The 24829-nt window shown below is 42.3% G+C and overlaps 3 protein-coding genes across 4 annotated transcripts; 2 read left to right on the plus strand and 1 right to left on the minus strand.

Annotated features, from left to right (window-relative positions):
- Positions 1–7518: 7518 nt before the first annotated feature.
- cebpb (CCAAT enhancer binding protein beta) lies at positions 7519–9200 on the minus strand. Its single transcript, XM_034589626.1, is given in 9 exon segments — positions 7519–8000; positions 8085–8243; positions 8246–8462; positions 8464–8768; positions 8771–8839; positions 8842–8932; positions 8934–8960; positions 8962–9020; positions 9023–9200. Coding segments are annotated over 9 exon segments (1002 nt in total). The 5' UTR covers positions 9045–9200; the 3' UTR covers positions 7519–7947.
- Positions 9201–13955: 4755 nt separating this feature from the next.
- On the plus strand, positions 13956–20772 carry tmem189 (transmembrane protein 189). Its single transcript, XM_034589627.1, has 6 exons — positions 13956–14156; positions 15646–15765; positions 15929–16020; positions 16119–16263; positions 16410–16622; positions 16705–20772. The coding sequence occupies exons 1-6, from the start codon at positions 14021–14023 to the stop codon at positions 16824–16826; spliced, it is 828 nt and encodes a 275-aa protein (XP_034445518.1). The 5' UTR covers positions 13956–14020; the 3' UTR covers positions 16827–20772.
- Positions 20773–21656: 884 nt separating this feature from the next.
- Positions 21657–24428, plus strand: LOC117764115 (ubiquitin-conjugating enzyme E2 variant 1-like). 2 transcript variants are annotated; one of them, XM_034589628.1, is made up of 4 exons: positions 21657–21766; positions 22681–22829; positions 23315–23440; positions 23859–24428. In XM_034589628.1, the coding sequence occupies exons 1-4, from the start codon at positions 21745–21747 to the stop codon at positions 24003–24005; spliced, it is 444 nt and encodes a 147-aa protein (XP_034445519.1). In that variant the 5' UTR covers positions 21657–21744; the 3' UTR covers positions 24006–24428. The 2 variants fall into 2 exon arrangements, with proteins under 2 accessions (XP_034445519.1, XP_034445520.1); XM_034589629.1 differs by lacking the exon at positions 21657–21766 and adding an exon at positions 22510–22531.
- Positions 24429–24829: the final 401 nt, after the last annotated feature.

The following is a 24829-nucleotide window of genomic DNA, read 5'->3' on the forward strand; positions in this document are numbered from 1 at the left end:
GTGGATCCTGATGGTGGCAGTGGACAATGACTGTGGACTATAGTGGCATCCGATCTTGATGGTGGATCATGATCGTGGTGGCTGCTGACCATGGACTACGGCAGGACTGCTTGATATACAATGTTTCTCCTCGGAAACTCGACCATTACTGACAATAATCCATCAATTCATTGACCTTCAGTTATGCTACAAAGTGTTTATTCTAATCAATGCTGCAAATACCCTTATCTTTCTGATGTCCATTACACGTGGCATCTATTACACTTATGTCTGTCCTGGGAGAGGGATCCTCACATGTGGCTCTCTGAGGTTTCTACGTTCTTTTTACCCTGTTAAAAGTTTTTTTTTTTTGTAGTTTTTCCTTACGCTTGTTGAGGGTTAAGGGCAGAGGATGTCACACCTCGTTAAAGCCCTATGAGACAAATTGTGATTTGTGAATATGGGCTATACAAATAAAATTGTATTGATTACATTACATTTTGATTTAGCTGACGCTTTTATCCAAAGCGACTGACAAGAAGTGCATTCAACCATAAGGGTACAAACCCAGAACAACAAGAATCAAGAAAGTACAATTTTCTTCAAGAAAGCCAAACTACAAAGTGCTATAAGTAAGTGGCATTTAAGTGCTATAACATTTTCTTTGTTTTATTTTATTTTTTTAAATCAAGGTATAGTCGGAAGAGATGTGTTTTAGGTTTGCGGCGGGAGATGTGTAGACTTTCTGCTGTCCTGATGTCATTGGGGAGCTCGTTCCACCATTTAGGAGCCAGGACAGAAAACAGTCGTGATTTTGTTGAGTGACTAGTTGTCCCTCGCAGTGAGGGAGCAACAAGCCGATTGGCAGATGCAAAGCGGAGTGAACGGGCTGGGGTGTAAGGTTGGACCTTATCCTGGATGTAAACTGGACCCGATCCGTTCGCAGCACGGTACGCAAGTACTAGTGTTTTGAAACGGATGCAGGCAGCCACTGGTAACCAGTGAAAGGAGCGGAGGAGCGGAGTAGTGTGAGCGAATTTAGGTTAAAGACCAGTCGAGCTGCTGCACTCTGGATGAGCTGCAGAGGTCGGATGGCACTAGCAGGTAGAGCTGCCAGGAGGGAGTTACAATAGTCTAGGCATGAGATGACCAGAGCCTGGACCAGAACCTGCGCCGCCTTCTGAGTGAGAAGGGGACATATTCTCCTGATGTTGTGCAGCATGTATCTACAGGAACATGTTGTTGCAGTCATGTTGGCAGTAAGGGAGAGTTGACTGTCGAGAGTCACACCCAGGTTCCTAGCAGTTGTCATAGGTAATAGTCAGGTCGTGGGTGGGAGAGCATTTCCCTGGAAGGAAAAGTAGTTCAGTCTTGTCAAGGTTAACTTTCTGGTGGTGTGCGTACATCCACTGAGAGATGTCAGTCAGACAGGCAGAGATTCGTGCCGCTACCTGTGTTTCAGATTGGGGAAAAGAGAGGATTATTTGGGTGTCATCAGCATAGCTATGGTAGGAAAAGCCATGTGAGTGAATGACAGAGCCGAGAGAGTTGGTGTACAGAGAGAAGAGGAGGGGACCCAGGACGGAACCTTGAGGGACCCCAGTAGTGAGAGGACAAGGTTCTGACACATCCTCTCCAAGTTACCCGGTAAGTTGATTCATGACCGACCGACCGACCGACCGACCACACACACACACACACACACACACACACACACACACACACACACACACACACACACACACACACACACACACACACACACACACACAACACACACACACACACACACACACACACACACACACACACACACACACACACACACACACACTTGTGAGGACACTTATTGACATAATGCATTTCCTAGCCCCTAACCCTAACCTAAATAAAAAAATGAACATGAAACTACATATTTTTAATGCAATAAAAGTACAGTTATTATATTTGTTTGTTTTGTTTTTTAACTTTTGTCAAATTAGCTTTTTTTAGGTTAGAAAGACACAGCAAAAGTTAGTTCAGTTAACCAGAGTTAAATAGAAAAAAAGAAAAATAAGTTTAATGTTTTCTGTTCCTCGTTTCCACTGTACCGAAAACCTACCGAACCATGACCTCAAAACTGGGGTATGTACCGAACAAGGATTTTAGTAAAGTTTATTATATAGATTGACAAAGACTTTATGATCACATGGTAAGAATGACATCATGACTATGAAGTCATAAAATGACGTCATATTGTAGTAATACATTAACATTCGCAACCAATTCTGATCTTCATATAATTTCGATTAACTAATCATCATATAGTAAAAATGGCATCATTCTGACAATCAATTTGAAATTAAATTATTATTACAATATAAAGCAGTTACCATGCATCACGCCTCTGATGCTTTCAATTTAAATTAAAACAATAGACTTGAATATTATCTTTTCTCCATTTCTCTCCAACAAATCATTCATCTTTCTTAAAAAAAAAAAACATACAGTTTACAGTAATTCATGGACCGTTTGCACAGTTGGACGCAACATCCATTAAACGTGTTCAGTACAGCAGATGACAGATTTTCACTTCCATAATATTGGTCATTTCTAAGGGTGGGATGTCAAAATAAAACAGGATGTCAACTTAATTGACGAGTGTGTCAGAGTGTCTGGTAATCTAGGAAAGTTTTAGATTCGAGCTTTGAGGAACAGTGCCACACGCTCAACTTTCTATATTGATGGATAATTCAGCAACTTGAAAGATCAGTCAAACGTCTTCCCCATTGTAAAGTCCTGCCATAGTAAAATGTGTGTGTGTGTGTGTGTGGAGGAGCCAGTATGAAATATTTATTTTTTTGTTCAACTTCGACCAAATTTCACTGTAAAATGAAATGTACCTTGTAATCCATCCATTATACATTGTATTAAATACAACACTATACTATAGTACATCCTGCTGAGTTTTCTTATAAGTACATGGTTGAATGTAAGATTAGTTTTTATCATTGTGGGATGTATTTGCATTGTGGTCCTGCTGCTTTTAAGTAAAGAATATGAATAATATCGTCTACACCTGCTTTCTTCTGTCAATACATTTAGAATATCATGTCAGAAAATAGTAAAAATGTTCATGCAAACTTGTCCGACGTTTAAAGTGATGTTAAGAAATGACCAAAGGAAATATTCAGTTTACTGTCACGAAAGACAAAGAGAATCAACGAATCTTTGAAACTGAATCGGGTGCATTTCTGGGCTTTATTACTTAAAAAAGGACAAACAATGAATTACAAAATAATAATAATAAAAATCAGCTCTAACTATAACTAGACTGTTTGATCGATCGACCCTTAGACGCTTTCTTTGCAGTTTTATAGAAATTCTTTCTGTAGTGCTGATGAAATCCCTATTTCTATCTATCGTGACCTACAACTAAACCACCATAATCCCAATTGAATGCCAGTTGGCCCAAAACTTGTTTTACATCTACAATGAACAATTTTCCAGTCAGATTCCTAAATCTTGTACAAAATACAGCGGGAAGTGAAGTTTTAACACTTGCGAGTGTACTCAAAAGATCTTCTCACGGATGTTGCCCTAATTATTAAACCAACATACATTTTGCAAGGGTGGCCTGGTGTTACACAAGATCTGGGCAGGGATACTTGCTGTAGTGACCGCAAGTCACTTCTGCTCGTCAGTTTTGCGTTTACACAGTCATCCACAGAAAAATAGCAGAAGTGCCCAAAGATGTCGAAATCTTGGTTCACTTCAAAAAGATAATGTTCTGGTCGGTTTACCGTAGGTCGACAGGCCTGGCTTCCCGTTACACCCCATGGTCCGGATATCCGATGTTCCCTTTCACAGAGGAGGAAGTGTAATCAAACAAGCAAAATCACTAAGTTACTTACTTTACCTAGATTTGTTAATATCTGTTTCAATTGTAGCTTAAAAGACGACACAGGTTTGACTCTTTGCGATGTCAGATACTTGAGGTTTAGAGGCTCCGACATCTTGACCATCTTTTGTCTCGACTAGAGAATCATAAGAGAGATGAAGACACACAACTTTTTCTTTAAATTTCGAAGCAAATTCCTATTATCTGTGTGTTTCGAACTACTAAACAATTACTCTAAAATCAAAGCAAAGTCATTGCATGATGTGTCAATTTGTGCTTCTATGATCATTCACTTCAGCTCCGATTATAAGTCAGTCTTTGGGTTGAAACAAAATTAGAAAATTTATGAGCAACCTTGAAAATCCAGCAAAGAAGGATCCTAAAATAGACGGCACCAAAAAACAGAAGATGGATTTAAACAGAAGATGTATTTCGGAGTTGAATCCTTTCTGACATCAGTCGCTAAACACATTTGAGAGAGTAATTGGAGTATCAGTGAGTTTAAAACACCGGTTTTATCTGCATTCAGCTTAGAGTGTGACTTCTAGTCAGCAAAACAATTCTAACTCAAACTATGCAAAAGGGATATATTCACAGAAAACTGAACAGGACCCAGAATAGAGCTTTGAGGTACTCCACATCTTACCTGTGGTGAATACAGAATAAAAGACTTCATGTCTCTGGCATGAGACCACACTGGTGGTGTCTGTCAGAAATACATTATCACCTAAATTATAGCTTTGTTGATATTCTATATTTAACTTTAAGACTTAAACCAGGAATGAACTGATTCCACTATAAAGTAGGTCTGTGTACACAAGGACTCCATTGTTTTTCAAAAACTACTCAAAACACACCTTCTTTCCAAAATGTTGTGCAACAGGTTATTTTCAAGTCGCGTGCACGCACACACACAAAGAAGTAGAAAGGTATTGAAAGATGGACAAACACATCGATTGTTTGTCTTTTCATAGAACTTGTCTGTAATAAGAATATTTAATGCAGCCTTATTTGATGGATTGATCAACTATGTTAAAAGTAGTTTATAGCCACAACCTTTTAGTGTATTAAATGACAATGTCTTTGTTACAGTTGTAATGTGCTGTGTTCTGCTTTGTGACTGGTGTGATGACAAAGTTGATCATCAATAACTATTTGTTTTCTATGGATTCATCGTTTTGTCTATAAATTGTCAGAAAAAAGTAATAAAATTGACCAGGGCAAAATGTTCTAATGTCTTGTTTTGTTTGACCTACAGTCCAAACCATTCAGTTTACTGAGCGGTGACAAACAAGCGCATATGATGGGGAACAAGGTTTTAATCGTCTCTCAAGCACTGTAATCTATGGAGATATCTAAGGAAATGTTCTTTTATTGGCCTTTGACCAATCAGCTCAAAAAATCTGCAGAGATACCCTCCCAAGTAATATTCACTCGTTTTTTATGTTTTTATTTTGCGCACACAGACATCATTCATGTTCCTGAATTACCTTTTGTGTAGAGATTCCACAAAAGCCTCTCCAGTCAAGTTTAAGTGTAATTTAATCTCAACACACATCTGTAGGTTGTTGACGTAAAACAGCAGCAAGCTTGTCGGCCCGCTGTGACACTGCTGAACTTAACAAGTCAGAGAAACTGTATCAAAGCCAAATCAAATGCAAAAAAATGTAAAATAAAACCAGGCTGCGGTTTCAGCATCCGACCTGATTGATTGATTTGAGAAACACAATCTGCTATGAGGCCTACTGATAAGTATAAAAAATGAAAAAACATATTAACATGACTCAAGGGCAATAAAAAAAATCTTCCATTTCACAACAGCTGGTATACAGTGATCATGACAGGTGTGTGTGTGTGTGTGTGTGTTTGTATTGCTTTATCAGAGGAGTTTTTAGGAGGCCAGTTGGCCTCTGGAGGGACTGTGATGCAATTAGGAGTTTACGGACAGACACTGCCCATTGACGGTAATATGTTGAAAAGGGGGCCGGACTAAACTTTCAAGAAAAGAGGTCATCCTGTGTGGGAATTTCCCCCGTGTCCTGTCAGAGTAGGAGCCAGGAGCAGGGAACGACTGCATGGGGCTCAAATAGGAAACGTGGGGTCATCGAAGAAAGAATGCGTAGAATGTTTGAAGGGATGCGAGCCAACACGAGGAGCTACATGTGTGCGGAAACAGTCACAACAATGAAGCTATGGATGTTGGCTTATTCGCACATAGCTAAAAACATTACTTTCTCTGTTTGCTGGGATTGTACCACAACAAACATGCCCAACTTTTCTTGAAATCTGTTAAAAATTATACTTTTTTTTACTGTACTGGCCTGAAACCAGACCACAGCTACTTAGAGCCATTGTCATGTACATGGTGGATAACAATGTCTTATTCAGAACTGGGTGTAACATTCTTAAAGTGGTGATGTGTTGGAAAAGGAGGATATTGCACAACAGCTAAAACTAAACTGTTCATCACTGCGTGTGTTTGAAATATCCAAATGTCATCTCGGCACATCAAAACAACACCACGGGTTTTATGCTTCATTTAGATAGTTGAACCTTTTGGTGCCAAAACGAGTGTCGTCTCTTAACATAACCAGCAGAGTGGGTCTCTCTCTTCTTCTCGGCTCTTTGAAGTGAGAGCTGGAAAACATCCCCCCCACCCTGAAACGTCATGGATCACCTACAAATCCTACTGTGCTCCTTTTCTTTATCTCCTCCGTCAACTGTCAACTTATCCATTATGTCTGGCGTAACCTACTGTGTCACTCCCATCTTTAATGTCTACATTTTCTGCTGAGTGTTTATTCTCTTGGGGGTTAAAGGAGGTTTGCTCAGGATTATCTGTATCTCGCCTGCACTGACTCGCAGCCGTTCAGCTCTCGGCTGTTGAAGCGTGACCTGAAGTGGTGTGAGGAGGTTAGTTGCTGATTAATTTCCATGCAACCTTGAACCCATCACTGGGCCAGTGGACCCAGCAGACTATTGACAGAGCCAGCTAAAGATAAAACCAACATTTCTGTGCTACGTGCAGTGTGGCCGAGTTTTTTTTCCTCTTTTGTTTGCTGCTCTCAGCAGTATCGTTTCAGCATAAATTTGGTTGCATGTATTTCAGGATCTGAGGACTTCAGTGTCCAGCCATTAAGTAAACAGAGGAACCAAAATGGCGGTGGCAGAGTTATCCAGTAACAGTCTGGAGCGTCTTGAAAGTGAGAAATCATCCTACATTTCTGTTGCATATAAAGACAATGGAAAAACACCAATTCACGTATAAATCCTCAACCAGTAATAAGTGAGGATGTCTCCGTCGCTGTCTAGACGTGCTGATAGAAACCACTGCATTTTAAATGGGGGTGCATCGTTAAAAATGATAATATTGGTGTATTCTGTGTATTGGGCTAATTGGTGGTGACTGGATCTATAAGATTCACTCTTATCTGCAAATTCCTTCAGTGTGACGTGTCTCTTTCCAATTTGGTACATTTGGCTGAATTCAACGGTCCGTAAATGTGCCTTATTGCCATCTGGCAATATGTTGGAATCGACATGCAGGGTATAACACAGTCGTGTGAATATTAAAAGGCGAGCTTTACATCCGTCTGTCTGAGCCTACACACACACACGACTTCAAAAAAAGGAGAGAAAAAGAGAAATTACAAGAGAAATTGTTTAGACAAAGTATAAATCTGTTTAATTCCATAAAAATATCAAGTACAATTAAAGCATTTCACCTTTTAATATTAAATAATTAGACTTATTTCATTCATTGCCAATACTATTACAAAGAGTTGCATCATTTCACTGCAGCACAACTCTTCCCTCGACACCACTGCTGTGAATACACAAAAAGTACCAATTCACTCGCATGTATGTAAAACCTGCACAGAAATACTGCAATACACCAAAAAAATAAAAATAAACGACATGTGAGAATAAAGCTAAGGTGACATGTGAAGAATCGTGAATGATTGCGCAATCCATGCACCCACTTCCTCAGTCCCATTCAAAGAGTCCTTGTAAACTGGTGGTCGGCCGCCGTCTTCACCCGCGCCGCGAACCGTCTTCAACGCTCACTCAGCGGATCAGCTGCGGCTCTAAAGTCCATCAGTGATTAGACAAGAAGCCCCGGGCTCCATGTGCAGTCTGCGGGGCGCTGGGGGGGGGGGGGGGGGGGGGGGGGGGGGGGGGGGGGGGGGGGGGGGGGGGGGGGGGGGGGGGGGGGGGGGGGGGGGGGGGGGGGGGGGGGGGGGGGGGGGGGAGGTTTCTAACACTGGTCCGGTGGCAGAGAGCAGGTTGCGCAGGGTGGCCAGCTCTCTGGACAGCTGCTCCACGCGCTTCTGTAAACGGTCGTTCTCTGCGGTGAGTTCCAGGACTTTGTGCTGCGTCTCAAGTTGCGCATTTTGGCTTTGTCCCTGCTCTTCCTCCACGGCCCGGTTGTTCCTCTCCTCCTCTGCCGGTAACTTGCCTCACTGTCCTTGTCCAGGGCGCTTCTTCGCTTGCCGCTGGACATTTTGCCCCCGTGCGACGGGGACCTGCTCCGACCTTCCGGGCAGGTGTGGCCGGGCGGGCTGGAGCAGGGTACGAGGGACGCGGTGGAGATGTTCCCCAGTGCTGCCGCTGGTGGACTGGTAGTAAGGGTAAGGAACCTCATGTCAAAAACCAGACGAGCCGTTCTCCATCTTCAGCGTCTTCTAGCGTCGTCTCCGTCAGCAGCGGCGGCGGCAGCGGCGGCGGCGGCGGCTCGGTACGCGACCCAGCTCCGGGCTCAGCACGCTGTCCACACGGGTCTCCTGCAGGCTCCGTGTACCCCAGCGAGTAGGGGCTCCCTGGGGTCCCGCAGGCTGTCGCAACTGACCTCGCCTCCAGGGGTCGCTGAGCAGCGAGTAGCTCTTGTAGTTCTGAGCTGCAACTCTCTGATCTTGTGTCTCCGCCAGAAATCTGAGAAAACGTCCCCCTGCTGCGGCTGCGGCGGCTGCTGCGGTGCGTCTGCGTGTGCGCCACCAGCTGCGGGCAGTGCAAAGCCGAGTCAGGTAGGCGCTGAAGTCCTATCGCTCTCTCCCGCTCCTCGATGCCCAGCTCCGGACATGGAGTCGCCGAGCCTCCAGTAACGAGCCGCCGCTCACGGGTCCGATAGCTCCGTCTCTACTGTGGATAGCAAAGCCGCCCGCTCGTAGAAGCCGGCCACTTCCATGGATCTTAACACCCGCCGGATTGCAGGAGCATGGAGGGCTGAGGTTGAGGTCAGCTCCAGATGTGCGACAGCGGTGAGGGGGCTCAGTGTGTCGGTCGGTGGTGGGTTCAAATCCCGCCCTGGAGTCACAACACTCAGTGGGAAGCAGATGTGAAGGGCTCGTGCTCGCGGGTCTGGAGGAAATTGACAGGTCTCCGTGTCTCGTGGGGTTTATATTAAGAGCGAGGGGCGGGGCTTAGCTGGGCAGGTGTGTGACGCGCAGCGAGGAGCCACCGGAAACTTTCTACATCCAACTATTTCTATATATACACTATACCCATCGAAACACTTTTCAAATAACTAACTCAAACTTCTGGTTCTTCTTACAGGTGGTTGTAAGTTTTCAGCAGCTGGATGTGGAGACGCCCAACCGAGGTAAAACTTTTCAAAAACAAGCCATAACAAATTCAAAGTTGCTTATAATGATGAAATGAGAATTATTCTGAGGAGACCGAGACGGCGCAGTGAGAGGAGTCAAACACTTTCCGAATCCGTCACAATTTGGAATCTGTTGCCAATGCAGATAGGAGAAGTAAATACTTATCGTTCTTTTACTGCTCAGCTGAAGAAATGGCTTATTGATAATCAATTATGTGCACATTACACTACTTGACTTTGTTTTTACTTGCTGTGTGTTGTCTCATATGTTGTGTTTACTTATTGTTACCCCGTTTGAATATTAGTCTAAATGTGGCTTGTATGTGTCATGGTATTTTAAAGTTAGGTGGCCATTTTAAAACTGGCCAGGGACAACGGATGAAGATTAGCCTGTGAGCTAACTCTGGCTCATTTACACTCCCTTCTGATGTCAATGAATGAGCATATGTACCTTTCAAAATAAACAAATAAATAAAATAAAATTAATGTATTTTAATCTATGCTGTGTTGTCGGGAGTCTGAATAATAAAAGTTATCATCAACATCTTGCAAGGACACTGGAAGTGGGGGGCTGCAGCACCCTCAATGGGACAAGGGTTCAGCTGCCAGGCAAAATAAACCAAAACAGTTGAAATTGAATTTACTTTTATAATATTGGATTAATTTAAAAGATTCGGTGTATTTTCTGTGTATTTGATGCACAAACGTGATGTAGATAATGTTAAGGATGGACTGAAAGGATTTAAGTGGTGTTAAAAGTGGTTTATTACAATGTATTTGTGTTTTTTAACAACACTAATCCAAGTTTGCCGGTCTGTTGTGATATAAAATGTTCTAAAACTTTTTTGGCCATTCAAATTAATACAGAAATCACAAGGCTGCTGCACTGCCTTCAATGTGACTCTCAGCACCCCCCAAATCCACTGCATGGACTTCACCATCCCCGTGTCTTACACTCCTTTATCATGAAAAGGAAACTGGGGACGACTCAATGAAAACAAAAAAGTGAAAATATACAAACCAGCAGGCAGCAGCAGCTTCACTCAAACAACTTCTGACAGACTTTTAACCACCATGTCTTTGACAAAACGTTCCAGTAACGCCCCCTGCAGGTCCAATCTCATCAACTCGACAATAATGGAAAAATACAACAAGTCAGAGTCAACCTGTTACCATGTTCTGAGGTTCATGCGTAATAACCCTCACGACAGCGATGGAAGTACCCCTGGACACATCTGCACAGCTGTTTCCCCACAACATTCACTGACTAGTTTGAACCAGTCTCTCTATGGAGTGTTGTGTTTTGTTGTGGTTAAGGTTGTATAAGATGATGCATTCTCTCCATACTGCAGAAGGGTCAGGGTGTGTTTTTTAGTCATATGCATATAGCCTTGTTTACGTCTAACATGATCAGTGTTTTCAATAACAGATTTTCATATTGGTGATGACCTTTGCTCTTAGAAACAATAATACAAAAAAAACTAAAAACAGACACAGTGAATTCCCTCAGGTTTAATAAACTGGTCTTGGTATCATATACAGATGTTCAGGGGGTCTAATGAGTCTCATGTTGAGAAATCTTAGGGGTTGTGATTGATCATAAAATAACATTAAATAGATTAAATGGAAAATCTCAAAGTCAATAGCAATCCTGTATAATTCTAGGTATTTACTAAATACTAAGGCCTTGCCTGACTTATACTTCCCTGCATAACTTGTTGTGTGTGTCGACCTTGAGAATAACTATACATTCAATTGTCGAACTACCTTACATATCATTAATGAGGCTGTCTACAAGGGCTGGGTGATATGGACAAAAAAGATAAAGTTAAAAATGTTCATATCAGTCGATATTAATAGTATATAATTATCAGATAAATGTCAAATTAGTTAGTTTAAAGACTGATTATTGCTCCTGAGTGAAGGTTCTGGTTTTAAACTCTTCTTATTGAGAAGAGAACGTCAAACACTTGATATACAACTAAACATTTTACAAATGCAATGAAGATCAGTTCTGGGTTATACCTCCTTACTGTGCGTACACAATGCATAAGCATTACATCAATATATTAGACTTTTGTTATATTGCTATTGATGGCTACTATGATTATAAATTCCATTGCTCTCAAATTTAATGATTTAGTATATAATAAGATTATGCAAATATTGTTCAGAGCAGAACCAAACACACTTTCTGATGAACATGATTTGAGAGGCATTTGGAAATTCACTAAAGTCAAAACCGGGATTAAAAGGAAGAATGCAGATACAAGATTAAAAATGTGTAAAGAGTACAAGCTATAAGTGAAAGCCTGCTTTTGCCTGAGCCTGTTTAGCTTAATACAAAGACTGTTTGGACTTTGTTTACACAGTTTATATTGTTTATACTTGTTTTACTGTGTGTCATGATGAGTGAATAAATCACAATAAATGCAGTGGGTTCTGGTCATTTACAACGTCGTACACTTTGTGATCAGAGCTGAGGGATCTGGATTTTATGTGAGGTCTGAGCTCCAAGTATCTACATCAGCAACATTACAACAACAGAGTCAATGTAAATGTTTAGTACGTGGGTATCTCTCCATAAACTGTTTCACTGGTGTCTGGCCAAAAACACTTTTCTGTTCCGGAAATCTTCAAAACATCTTAAAAACATCTGGTGCCATTCCCGGAAACATTCACTCTGTTACACTTTATTTTGTGACGTATTCGAATTTGGGGCTTTACTGGTAATTTTAGCTGTCATCGTTTTTTTCTTTTTGGTTTGGATTAATTGCTAACTGCTGTTGACATATTAGGGTCACTCCATAGACCGGATACACACAAGGCTGGATTCCTATCTAAGGTAACCTAGGGCAAAATCATAATATTTAATGATATCTAATATTATCTAAATAGTAAAGGTCTTAAATGGGACTAGATTCTCACATTAAGTACTTAAACAAAACCAGGTCAAGAGAAAATGAATAAGCACATTTAAGCCTGGGACTTTTGAGCCCCCTGGAGGTCAGTCGCCTTCCCTGCCTGCTTGGTTATCCAGCCTTTGACACATTTCCTTTTCTTTGGAAATAATCACATTGTAAAATCTACTCCTTCGGTAAATGTACTTATTAGCTTTGCTCAAACTTTTGCTGATAATATTTGTGCACTTGAACGGTGGCAATTATGAGGTAAAGGTAAAGGTTCATGTGATAATAACAGAGGTAGAGGTAAGTCATAAAGTCAACAGTGACTCAGTGATATTACAGGAGCAACGTTAAATGGCAATATGTAGTTAACTAAGAACCATATGAAACTGGTCAAACCAGACCTAATGGATGAATTAATAAATGGGCCAAAAGGCACAGACCCAGAGGCTTGAGAGGTCAGGCCTGCACTGAAAGAGTCGCTATGTGAAATGACCTGTTTATAGTTCTCGTCTGAAAGTCATGGAGTAAAAAAAAAAAAATGAAAAAAGAACACAAAGAAAGTCCTTTCTTAATATAAACCCCAAACAAACAATGATACACTAAGTTACATCATGACCACAAAGAGACACAAGATGAGCACAAAGACACACAAAATAGGAAATGAAGAAACAAAGGAGGTACAACGTGACCATAAAGAGACACAAAATGGCTCTATAAAGACACACAAAGGGACAAAAACCAACCACAAAACCGATAACTAGCTACAGCATGGCCATAAAGAGACACAAAATAACCACAAAGAGACACAACATAACCATTATTACATGCAAAATGACTCAAGAGACACAAAATGGCTGCAAACATACAAGAAACAACGATAAAGCCACTCCTAATAGCCACAAACCCACCACAACCAAGATGTTTTAAATTAAATAAAGTTGACATTGACGAAGAAACTCACAATGTCTACAGATAAATACAAAGACGCAGAAACATATCACCAATGACTTTTTTATAACTTTATCCCCCCATCTATTAGCAAAGTTATGTTTTGTTTATGAACTGAACTTTGTAAAATATGTCGTTTTAAAAGGTGACACACTGTGAACAGGCCCCTTAACTCTTCATTAGCTTCCTATACATCAGAATCAGAACCGGGGTTTTATTGCCAAGCAGGTTTACACATACAAGGGAGTTTCTGTGGTGTATTTGTGCAGGTATAAATATAAAAAACATACTAAGCAGTGAACAACTCACCTGTTTCTGTGTTGACATGTTTTGGGGCCTGTTGCTGCTGCAGCTTCACAATCACGCAGGAAACAGAAGCCGCTCAAACACCTGCCCAGGTGTTTTTAATTGTAGATTCAAGCCACGTGCTCACCGACAGCTCCATCTAGCGGCAGAGAGCAGAGCGCACACAGGCCGGGTGGGGCCGGGGTGATGCGGTTTTTTTTTTTTTCTCGCTTCCCCCATTGGCCACTCAACTGTGTATGTAACACTGTTCCGTGCGGTGATTGGCTGCGGAGCTCATCGGCTTGCTCCCGATTGGCCCGAACCTCAGCGTTGACCGTGGGCTGAGAAAGTCGATGCTTCCGCTGGTTCCTGGCTGCGAGTGGAGACACTGAAGGGGCTGGACCCGCCGGGGAAGAAATGGCGAGGACGGTGAACGAGAGCGAGTGTGGAGGGGAAACACGGAGCCCGGAGCCGCAGGGACCGGGCCAAGGGGCGGCCAGATGGGGCCCGCAGCACGCCGGGGCCCGGGAGCTGGCCACCCTGTACTCGCCAGGTGAGTGGATCCGCTCAGGGACTCGTTCTCCCGGTTCAAGTGTCTGCGAGTGGCGTGACATGACGACTGGTTGTGTATGTAGTTACCAAGTCGCACTGACTCTCACCTACTGACCAACCACTGACTGAAACACCGGGTAATCGGTCACCGGTTCAATGTAACGACACCGAGCCACCGGAGACAGTTGTGGGTTTGTTACAGTCACTGTGTTGTTGCTGTTCCTACACAAAGGGAATTGGTTGAGTGTCGTTGTGTCTTTGACATTTGGAGATCTGCGCAGATTCTCCGGAGGATCCACCGCCCAGCTCCAGGCTCAGCAGCCGCCCTGAGCGATCACAACGGCGGGGGGACTCAGTGTCAGCCCGCTGAAAGTCACCGAGCAGCCATCACAACAAACTGAGTAACCAACTAACAAACTGAGTAACTAACAAACTGAGTAACTAACAAACAAACCAACCAACAAACTTACTGAGAGTCCGCCCACAGACTGAAACTCACTGAGCAGCCATCACAACCAACTGAGTAACTACGTAACTAACAGAGTAACCAAGTAACTAACAGGGTAACCAAGTAACTGAGTTCCTAACAAACAAACAGACTGATCAACTAACTAACTAGCTAACCGAGTCACTACACTGTTTGCTAACCAACCAACTAACTCACTATCTACAGGAAACAAAAATCTAATATAAATATTGTAAGCACTGAATAACTCACCTGTTTCTATGTTGACATGCTTCGGCAGCTGAGTCAGGCCTCCCACCATTGAACTTGATAACATTAAAGTGAATGGCCTTACCGCCTGTTGTGCAAACACATTGGAATTGGAACCTGAAACCAAAGCTGACCTGATCTGATGTATAATGCAACAAAGACGTGTTACCTGGCTTGGATCATGGTCTGGACTTTGAAGTGTCTCTTTATGTTATGTTTTTTCTATTCGTAGACATTTTAATCTTCTTTACGCTTATTTTTGTGTCTTTTTATATTTGTTAACTTTTCTCTGTGGTCACTTTGTGTCTTTTATAAATATGAATGCAAACGGCCACACAGAGGCCGGGCAGCTGGCTGCTCGGTCAGTAATCTGTCTGTGCTCACGAGGATCTGAATCTGAGAGCTCTAACTGTGGAGAATTAGACTCTTGCTGGCGAATGGTGGGTTTTTTTTTGGTGGGAGCATGTGTAGCGTCTTTCTGTGGGGCGTGTACATGTCCTTCAGGCCCAGCTGCTCAACAGCATCATGTCACATCCTGAGTGCAGAGGAATGTTTCCGTACTGAGTGTCACTGCTCTAAAGAAACATCTGATAATTAACCCTGCTGACTGGATCCCTAACCTTTGGACATTAGTTTGATTGGCATGAGGGTCACATCCAGTTCAGTTGCTGTGACCTGGAGATATTACATAATTGATAATCTTATCAGGAAACAGGAGCAGCAGGCTCATGTGCTGAAGTTGTACTAATATGTTTTGCTCTTGTTTTTCTTTCAGGCAAAAGATGTCAAGAATTGATCAGTGTCGTCCTCTGCTTCTCTCTCATGGCCTTCAATTTCATTCACCTCCTTGCCAATTTCCATCTGGGGCATTTGTGGTACATTGTGTTGGGCATTGGTAAGTGCTGACTGAAGAATTCTGTAAGGTCCTGTTGTTGTATTGTCAGTGTTTGATTAGTTCCTTTTGTTTTTTCCAGATTTGCATTCAAAACAAGTGTTGTTTGTTCTCCTTTTATTTACGAGGCTTTCTCTTATCTTCTCGTCCTCAAACAAATTTTTAGTGGCAGGAATACTCACCGCAGACTTTGCATCGGGTCTTGTTCACTGGGGGGCCGACACGTGGGGATCAGTAGATCTGCCCATCTTTGGAAAGGTATTTATTCATTTTTCAAATCTAGAATCAGTTGTTTATACTCCATAAATCTTTCCTGCATTTACAAAGTGTATTTCTGTGTCTGATCTGACCTGCAGGCCTTTATACGACCATTTAGAGAGCACCACATTGACCCCACAGCCATCACCCGTCACGACTTCATTGAGACCAATGGCGACAACTGCATGTTGACCATTGTCCCTCTTGCAAACATGGCCTTCAACTTCCTCACCCTCTCCCCTGGTGTGTTTTTATATCAACAAACCCAGCCTGACGTCTTCTGCCTCTTAAAGATGCTGTAATCTGATCTAAACTGCTTTTTGAATGAAACTTGACAGACGGCAAATGAGTTTCTCTCTCAACTTGTGTCCGTCTTCTTTTCATTGCAGCGGACATTTACCATAACTACCCCTGGTTCTGCTACTTATTTGCACTAGCCATCTTTGTGACCCTCACCAACCAGATCCACAAGTGGTCGCACACGTACTTCGGCCTTCCCGGTTGGGTCGTGTTGCTACAGGAGCTCCACATCATCCTCCCCCGCAAGCACCACCGCATCCATCACGTCTCTCCTCACGAGACGTACTTCTGCATCACAACAGGTTCGTCTTTTTACCTCCTGATGAAAGAATTAGCCATGATGAAGACCTGAGGCAGATTTGTCACTGAGCTTTGTCTCTGCAGGTTGGCTGAACTACCCACTGGAGAAGCTGGGTTTCTGGAAGAACCTGGAGGATCTCATCCAGGGTGTGACCGGCGAGAAGCCCCGGTCTGACGACCTGAAATGGGCTCAAAAAGTCAAGTAACGCTGCAGGCTAACTGCACCCTACCTCAGAAGATGCTGGCTCCGTCCAGGCTTCTCATCCCCTCTTTTGCCTCACTTAAACTGTAATCCATAGGAAGGAAAACTAACAAACAGTTTCTGATGCCATAGCTTTAAGTCTTGCACATTTTGTCTGTTATTCAAGAGGAGGGCTTTGTTGATTGAATTTCTCATTACTTACTCATGGAGATCATTGTTTAAAATTGCAATATATCTTTAACTTAATGTATATTTAACACAACTCATCACTTTTTTTTCGGAGACATACACAGGTTTTGGTTAGACGTATAATTTGAAATCGCTGTCCAGGGAGATTAAAGCATTTTTCCTCATGTCAGAAAATTCAAACGATCCCATGAAAGGATACTTGAACGCTTGAACACTCGCCTTTTTCTCCTCCAGAGCCACAACTGTTCATTTCGAGAGTTGATGAATCTTATATTTAGCACTTCTTTATTTTCTCTGGATCAGTCGTTTCATCTCCACCTCATTAAGGGTCTATTTGATTTGAAGTATTAAACATGGATTTAGGCCATAGTAAGCCATAGAGCTGGGGGGGGGATACAGGATGCTTTACCAATGTTGAAAGCTAAAGAACAAACCGGTTGATTACTGTTACATTTCTCGACTGTTTTAAAAGGGGAGGTGATGATAAGATTAGGGTTTTTCTTCAGTATTAACAGTTCCCGTAGAAGAGTCAGTGCCACTTTACAGCCAAACTCGACACCAGCATGATAGACGACAGGTCTGACAGCGCAGAAAAACACCTTTTACAAAATAAACAATATAGCTGTCAGATACTTAGCAGAGATTTTCTTTTTCTTTTATTGTTTTTAGATATCATTGGTTCCAAACACAGCAGATGAGACATTTTTAGGCTTCGTGGGGACGTACAGTAGTTTGATGTGAACGAGTCTCATGGAAACGCTCGTAACCGTAGTTAATGTGGCTGCTAGACAATTAGAAAACTTAGGGAAATATACATATATATAATGCTGTTGATGTGCTGAGTCATTCTGGCCCTATAGTCTTTCCAGATGATCGCTGTGTCCACGGAGAAAAGCATTTTTGGGTAAAGAGAAAGTTCTTTGGGAAAGAGGCACGTGCAGTTATGTCTAGTTGCCTTAACGCTCTGTAAATGCAGCTTTTGTGTCTTTTGTTGTTCCGTTTCTGTTTTATTTGCAGCACTTCTTCTGCGTCTGTCTGGGGTTTGTGTCTCAGTTAGTCAGACACGGATCCTGAAATGTCATGTGCCAACTGTATGTAACGTTAACTCCATTTACACCTGGCATTAGAACACGTTCTGGTCGATCGGGTGATGCTTCACCACATTAAGTACAGGCACCCAGGATCCATTGAGGACGGATTGTGATCTGATTGGCTAAAGCCTCTCTGGAGGTTGTCAGGGACGCATTGTGACCATATTGAACACAAGTCTTCATGCTATTATGTTGTTAGTCCACATTCAATGACTTCAGGGGTGGAAATAATAATCTCCCATGACTGTTCTGAACCAGCGAGGTAGCAGCAGCTCAGCAGTTAGCAGCAATGAGCCAGTAAACCTGAAGCAGACCTCAATAACACAGCGTCACTAATGGCTGACATCTTCTTTTTATATCTTTTTGTGCCGTTTGTCATGCAAACAAGAGGAAGATGTGACCTGAGCTGGTCGGATCTCAATTGAATCTCAATGTGGACACTGGGGACATTAATACCAGATGTAAATATGATCAGGTGAAATCATATCTAGACACAATCTGGATTTGAGACGTATTCTAATGCCTGGTGTAAACGGAGCAACTGTCTCTGTTCCTCACATCTTTCTTTTCTTTTGTAATGTGAGAAGTAACTGTCCGTTTCAGAGTGAAACATTCGAGTGATGTCGCCACAGCGACTAACGTTGCCGTCTTGGTAACTGTGACAAGTTGAGCTGGTGATGTTACAAGGGCTTCAGTGAAGGTTGATGAGGCAGGACTTTCTTCACTCCTATACATGAGATTATGTAATTAGATTAATCGGTTTAATTTTTTTTTTTTTTTAAATGCTTCAGTTACTAATCTGTAAATGTATTGTACAGCGAATAACTATGCAGTGTAATAAGAGGCCCTTAACTATACGTCTTAACTCATATGATTAGGTTCAAATGCCTTTCTATATTTAATAGTTCACACATATTTACTTAGTTGGAGAACTGGAGTTCTGCAATGTACCTACTTAACAAACTGCATGACAAAATTACTTTAGCGAATGAAGATGTCACTTAAACAGACGTAGGAGTGCATGTGTAGAGCATGTCTGCTTGTGGAAGCAATACACTGGGTCACCAGCTTTCCTTTTGGGTTTGTGTAAAACTAACACGGACCAAGGAGGATCATGCTCACTCCAAATGAAATTTATTCTTACCTCTTTAAAAACATGACCCCAAACTTTGACATAATTGTCCCGGGTTTGAAGAACCAAAATTTTACCTTCATTCCAAGGAAAGCGTGATGAAGATGTTCAGGTTAAAATGGGAGAAGCTGACCTCGTTCAGTCGGGTTGACCAGGTTCAAGGCTTAATTATCAAGCTTCTGGTGTTAAACTTTAATTTTAGTTGTACTTAACTTTGAAACCAAAATTCTGTTTTGTATCATGTGATATTCCGGTTTTTGAATCCTTTATACTTGATTAGATACAATTATTCACCACAGGTCAACAGCAGAAGTACATGACACATTGCATTGTACTTGTAGAGAAGTATTGTGAGAAGCAGTTCTGTGTGGGCGAGTGTAATTTTTGCTGGTAAACGAATGGCATCGTGTGTCTCTGCATCAAAGTTTTAAGGCCTACGTACAAATTGTAGTCCTGCTAATTCTTTATTGATTAGACAACATTATTACGGGCAGAGGTTACTGCCATCAGAGTTTGGCGTTGGCACCGCTGAATGTTTCAGTGCTTCAGTTAATTGCCTTTTTGTGGTAAGATAAAAAAGTAATGATAAGGTAATTTTGTGTTTTTGTGAAACTAGGACAGGCTAAGATTTTAGACAAGATTGACCATGATTAGTTTGGACAAAATTGACATTAAATATGTTGACCTCATAATAGAATAATCTTTGCTTGGATACAGACTTGCTATCATTGCTATTTAAGGCTGTAACATGTATCGACTTATTCTTCATTCTGATTCTCCAGATGATCTCAGGATTGTGGTTAAACGGATTAAAGTAGTTTAATATGAATTTGTAAAAAAACACACAAAACACCCCCATGAGTTGAAGTTAGAGACGTTATTTATTGGATAAAAGTTGTTTCAATCACTTATTTGTGTCAGATTCGTTTGGCAATATAGCCGAACGATATAAAATACAGAATAGGTTCTGTTGTAGCCATATATCAGTGCAGTTAACTTGACCTCTTGTTCTGAGGTAGAACTTGTGATTCAGCTGTGTGTGGTTTTCCTGCTTAGAGACAATGGGCTTTCATTAGTGGACTTGAAGGGTATTTTGTGACAATGTGCGGTTAATTACATATTGTTCCCACCGGAAAATATTTTGTGGAAGCAAATGAAGTTGTCAGTGAGTGGGGTGGGCGGTAATTGTTGGTATGTTTGACAGGCTGTGTTCAAATCAGTTTTGTAATGAACCCTGGACTTTTTATTGAATTGCCTTATTCTCTCCCTGATTGGTTTACTGTAAATCTTGCCGACAACGTGGGAAAAACAATTCACGGGCTGACTTTAAATTGCCCTTCGTTTGCCTCTCACTTCTTCTGAGGCAGGACCCATATGGATGTTGTAGGTGGTTATATTTGCTGGTGGTGATGGAGTTTTAGATATCAGAATAATGCCTCGATGCCTTTTTGTTCTCTTCCATGTGGGAGACTTACAATGTATATATTAAACTGTATTTATAAGTAAACTAAAATAAACAATTGATTATTGCTGCTTCTCGTTTTGTCTCATGCCGTTCTTTCTTTCCCTGCTTTAGCTTAAAGATGCTTTACATAATTTTCCTCTTTTTTTTACCTGCATGAGCTCACTCTGTTGGGAGTTTACAGTGAGTGTTAATATATGATATTTTGACATGTCACAGTAACAAAAACAATCTAAGTGATAAAATACAATAATGTGTTTTATTTATTATTATTATTATTATTATTATTATTATTATTATAAATACGATGTTAAAAAGGCCTATTTCTATTGCATAGATGTAGTAGAACCTGTTGGGAGTGAACCTCTGTCAGGCCTATTTAAATACAGGTGATATTTTTTTACAGTCAACAAATACCACAAAGGCACCAAATCCAACAGTTTTACTCCTTTACTCAAGACGTTTATATTTCTCTATGTTGTTTATGGAACATAGACTTGAGCTCATGGGCTCCTACTTGACATATATCTACATATCTTTAGTTTTTACATAAGGTAATTTAATTTTTTTTATATTTCTACGCCTAAATAATGACCTTTAACAGCTTTACAAGAGTAAACACTGCAATATGAGGATGTAGATTTATTAACACTTGTCCTAGAGCGTGTTTCCAGCAGCAGGGTGGTGCATGTGGTAAAAAGGTAATAAAATAAACTAGTAATAGAGTAATAAAAACTCCACTGATTGCACATGTTAAAGTACTGACGCGACATGTCACCTAAGGGCTAATAAACTAAAATTAGCAAAATGTAACAGGACGAATTTGAGCATCGTCGTCAAACCAATTAATTAAAACCATTAAACTTCTTAACCGTTACTTTCTAACTGTGAACAATATAAAAACACGTGACATCAAGGGGCCTCACTCTGTTTCTCTGAGAAACTACAGACCCCGAGATGCTTTGCGTTTCTTCCGCGCGCACACACACACGCCCCGTCGGCCACAATTGGTAAAACAACGTGCGCGCTCCCGCTGAGCAGCGACAAGATGGCGGTCGCCGCCGGATCAGGTAAATTATCCAGAGAAAAGAAATCACAATGAGAAGATGTCGCTGATCAACCGGCGCCGCGAATTTTCCACCTTCGCGGCGACAGGCTCCAGGAGCAGCGTGACTGGGTTCTGGCGCGGCGGCTCCGTGCTAAGCTACATGCTAACGCGCAGCCGCCGAGGAGAATGAATAGGAAGGGTTAGCCGTGTTAGCTAAGCTAGCGTGAGTTGAGCTGGACGCGAGGATGAGGACAGAGTGACTGTTGATAAATAGGGTTTCACGTCGTTCAGAGCGATGCGGGTGTTTAACATGTATATTTAACGTGTATATGACGATGTTGCGTGTTGGTTTTCATTTACTAACGTGATCTAAACTGGGAACCGAGCCGCAGCTTCTCCCGCGGCCGGGCGGTGTTAGCTTATTTGCGGTATTGAGCAGGGACCCGATAGCGGATGTGTGTCAAAACCCCCCCCGCCCCCCCCGAATCCCTCGCGTTACTCGTCAATAACAACCCGGGGTGGATCCACCCGGAGCCTCTGTGCAGCTGTGGCTCCTTCGTGTCGGTAGCACAGACTCACTGCCGGCTCGTGGAGCAACTGACGGTCAGTGGAGCCGGGTCGCTGCAGCAGCTGACGGTGCCACCGGGTTCGCACGACGGCCCAGTGCAGCAGCAGCAGCATCACACCTCACTGCAGAGGCCGAGTGATGCAGCACCGTCACTGCCTCAGGTTTCACCAGATGAGCTAATGACTAACGTGTCTCTCTCTCCCTGAAGGCCGATGACAGGTGGTCAAATCGAGACGTGTCTTATTCTCTGCTGCTCGTTTCTGTGTCTGGCTGATGGGAGCTAACCCCACCTGTCGTGTAGGGGAAAAGGTGCAGCCAGGTTTGGGTGTAACAGCTTTTTGCATTGCTTGTGTTTGTCCTCAACGCAGGCGTTAAAGTTCCTCGCAATTTCCGGCTCCTGGAAGAGCTGGAGGAAGGTCAGAAAGGTGTGGGAGACGGGACGGTGAGCTGGGGTCTGGAGGATGACGAGGACATGACCTTAACCCGGTGGAGAGGAGTGATCCTCGGCCCCCCGAGGGTGAGTGGTGCCTCGTTAGAGTGGGGGACAAACTGTCCTGTAAGCAGAAGGTCTCAGTGTCTGCTGCTGCGAGTGAATGTCTCTGCTTGGATTTTAAACTGGTGCAAAGGGAGACTGATGAACGATGCTGCATTAATTAACAAAGTGAATGTGAGGCGATGGAGCAATAAAATAATTAAGTGAAGAGGATTTATCACCACACATTATCACAAAATGACAGGAGGCAACAGGTTGATGTCTCCATTATGAATTCCTTTTTGCAATCAACATTTTAGCATTGATTATTTTGAATGCTGCAGCTAAAATATGCATCTGTCATGAATATTAACAGCCCTCAGTAGATTAGGACATTTTCCAGAGGGTGGTGGATATTAACTTATGACAGACTAGAGTTTACAAAACCTCGTGTCACGTCTGAAAATGACTTGAGTGCTGTTTGTTGATGTTTGCTGCGCTGACCTCTCGCCTCTTGTTTCTGTCCACAGACGAGCTATGAAAACAGGATGTACAATCTGAAGGTTGAATGTGGGCAAGGGTACCCCGAGTCCCCCCCGTTTGTCAAATTCGTGACGAAGATAAACTTGAATGGCGTGCACACCTCCAGCGGTGTGGTATGTAAACCTTCTACACCGGGTCTTATTCTGTGTTATGTCGTCTATGATGATCTTGTTCTGAGATTGGTTCCACTCAATCTGTAGGATGTGTTATTTATTCTTAACTCAAAGAGTGATTGTGCTCCTTGCAGTTTTTCAAATGCAGCAATACAACACCCACAAATTTATATGTTAGTGAATATTTTTAAAACGAGTATTTACCTTGTGGGGGGTGACTCGCTTTTTAAGTAAAAAACTGATTGGAACATAAAGGAAGTCATGAGACCGTAAAGTGTCTTACGATCTAATTTCTAACATTTTAACCATTTAGAAAAGTAGAAGCTAAGACAGACGTATTCTGACTGTGAACTGCAACACAAAAACATAATGGGAGAGCTAAAGGCATCGTATCAATCCTTACTGGTCTGTCCTCCAGGTTGACATACATGCGGTGACTGCACTGGCCAAGTGGCAGAACTCCTACAGCATCCGGATGGTGCTGCTGGAGCTGAGACGGCTCATGACCTGCAAGGAGAACATGAAGCTTCCTCAGCCGCCTGAGGGCCAGATCTACACCAACTGAGCCCCTTCCACGTCTGGCTCCATCTTTTTCTCCTCTTCTTCTCCTCCCTGCTCCCCTTCAACTCTTATAATTTGCTTTCATCCCTTTATCCCCCACCATCATCCGCCATGTGACATTCCACCTCCTGCCGATACCTTGGCTAAGCATGTACACACAGAAACACACACACACGCATATATATATATACACACACACACACTCATATATTAGAACATTCATGAAAAATTCATTCCAGGCCCCTCCCCCCTCCCTCCCCCATCACTGGAGCTCTGGGCGGACTTGATGTGACGAGGCAGGCGGAGTCCTCAGTCCACACCAGATATGTTCATTCGAATACTGTACATCTTACTAATCTTCTTTTTATTATTATTTGTTAAAAATAATGCAGATTGTACAATAACATAAATAATCTTATTGAGTGTACCTCTTTTGTCTGTTGCCTTTTTTGTAACATTAAAAACAAACAGCCACTTAACACAGTTGCACATGGTTCACCAGACGGTGTGTTGCTGTAAATCACAAGATAATCTTCTTCACCTCCAAACCCTGATATGCAAACCAAGTTGAACCTGGCAAATGATGTTTAGAATGTCTTGTCATGTGGTCAGATGTCTAATGAAATATTTACTTCAGTGTGCGTTGACATGGGCTTGCACACTTTATTTTCAAGTAAATTCACGACTGCAGCTCGGCAAAGTGCCAAGAAGTGGTCGCCTTGACCTCACGTTTTCTTTCCTTCTATGTAAGAACTGTCCAAAGTGAACATTCTTATCTACACCACTATATCTGATCTAAATATCCATATGAGCATAGTCTGCATATCT

Source organism: Hippoglossus hippoglossus, chromosome 7 (assembly GCF_009819705.1).
Source record: "Hippoglossus hippoglossus isolate fHipHip1 chromosome 7, fHipHip1.pri, whole genome shotgun sequence".
In the NCBI taxonomy this organism is placed as follows: domain Eukaryota; kingdom Metazoa; phylum Chordata; class Actinopteri; order Pleuronectiformes; family Pleuronectidae; genus Hippoglossus; species Hippoglossus hippoglossus.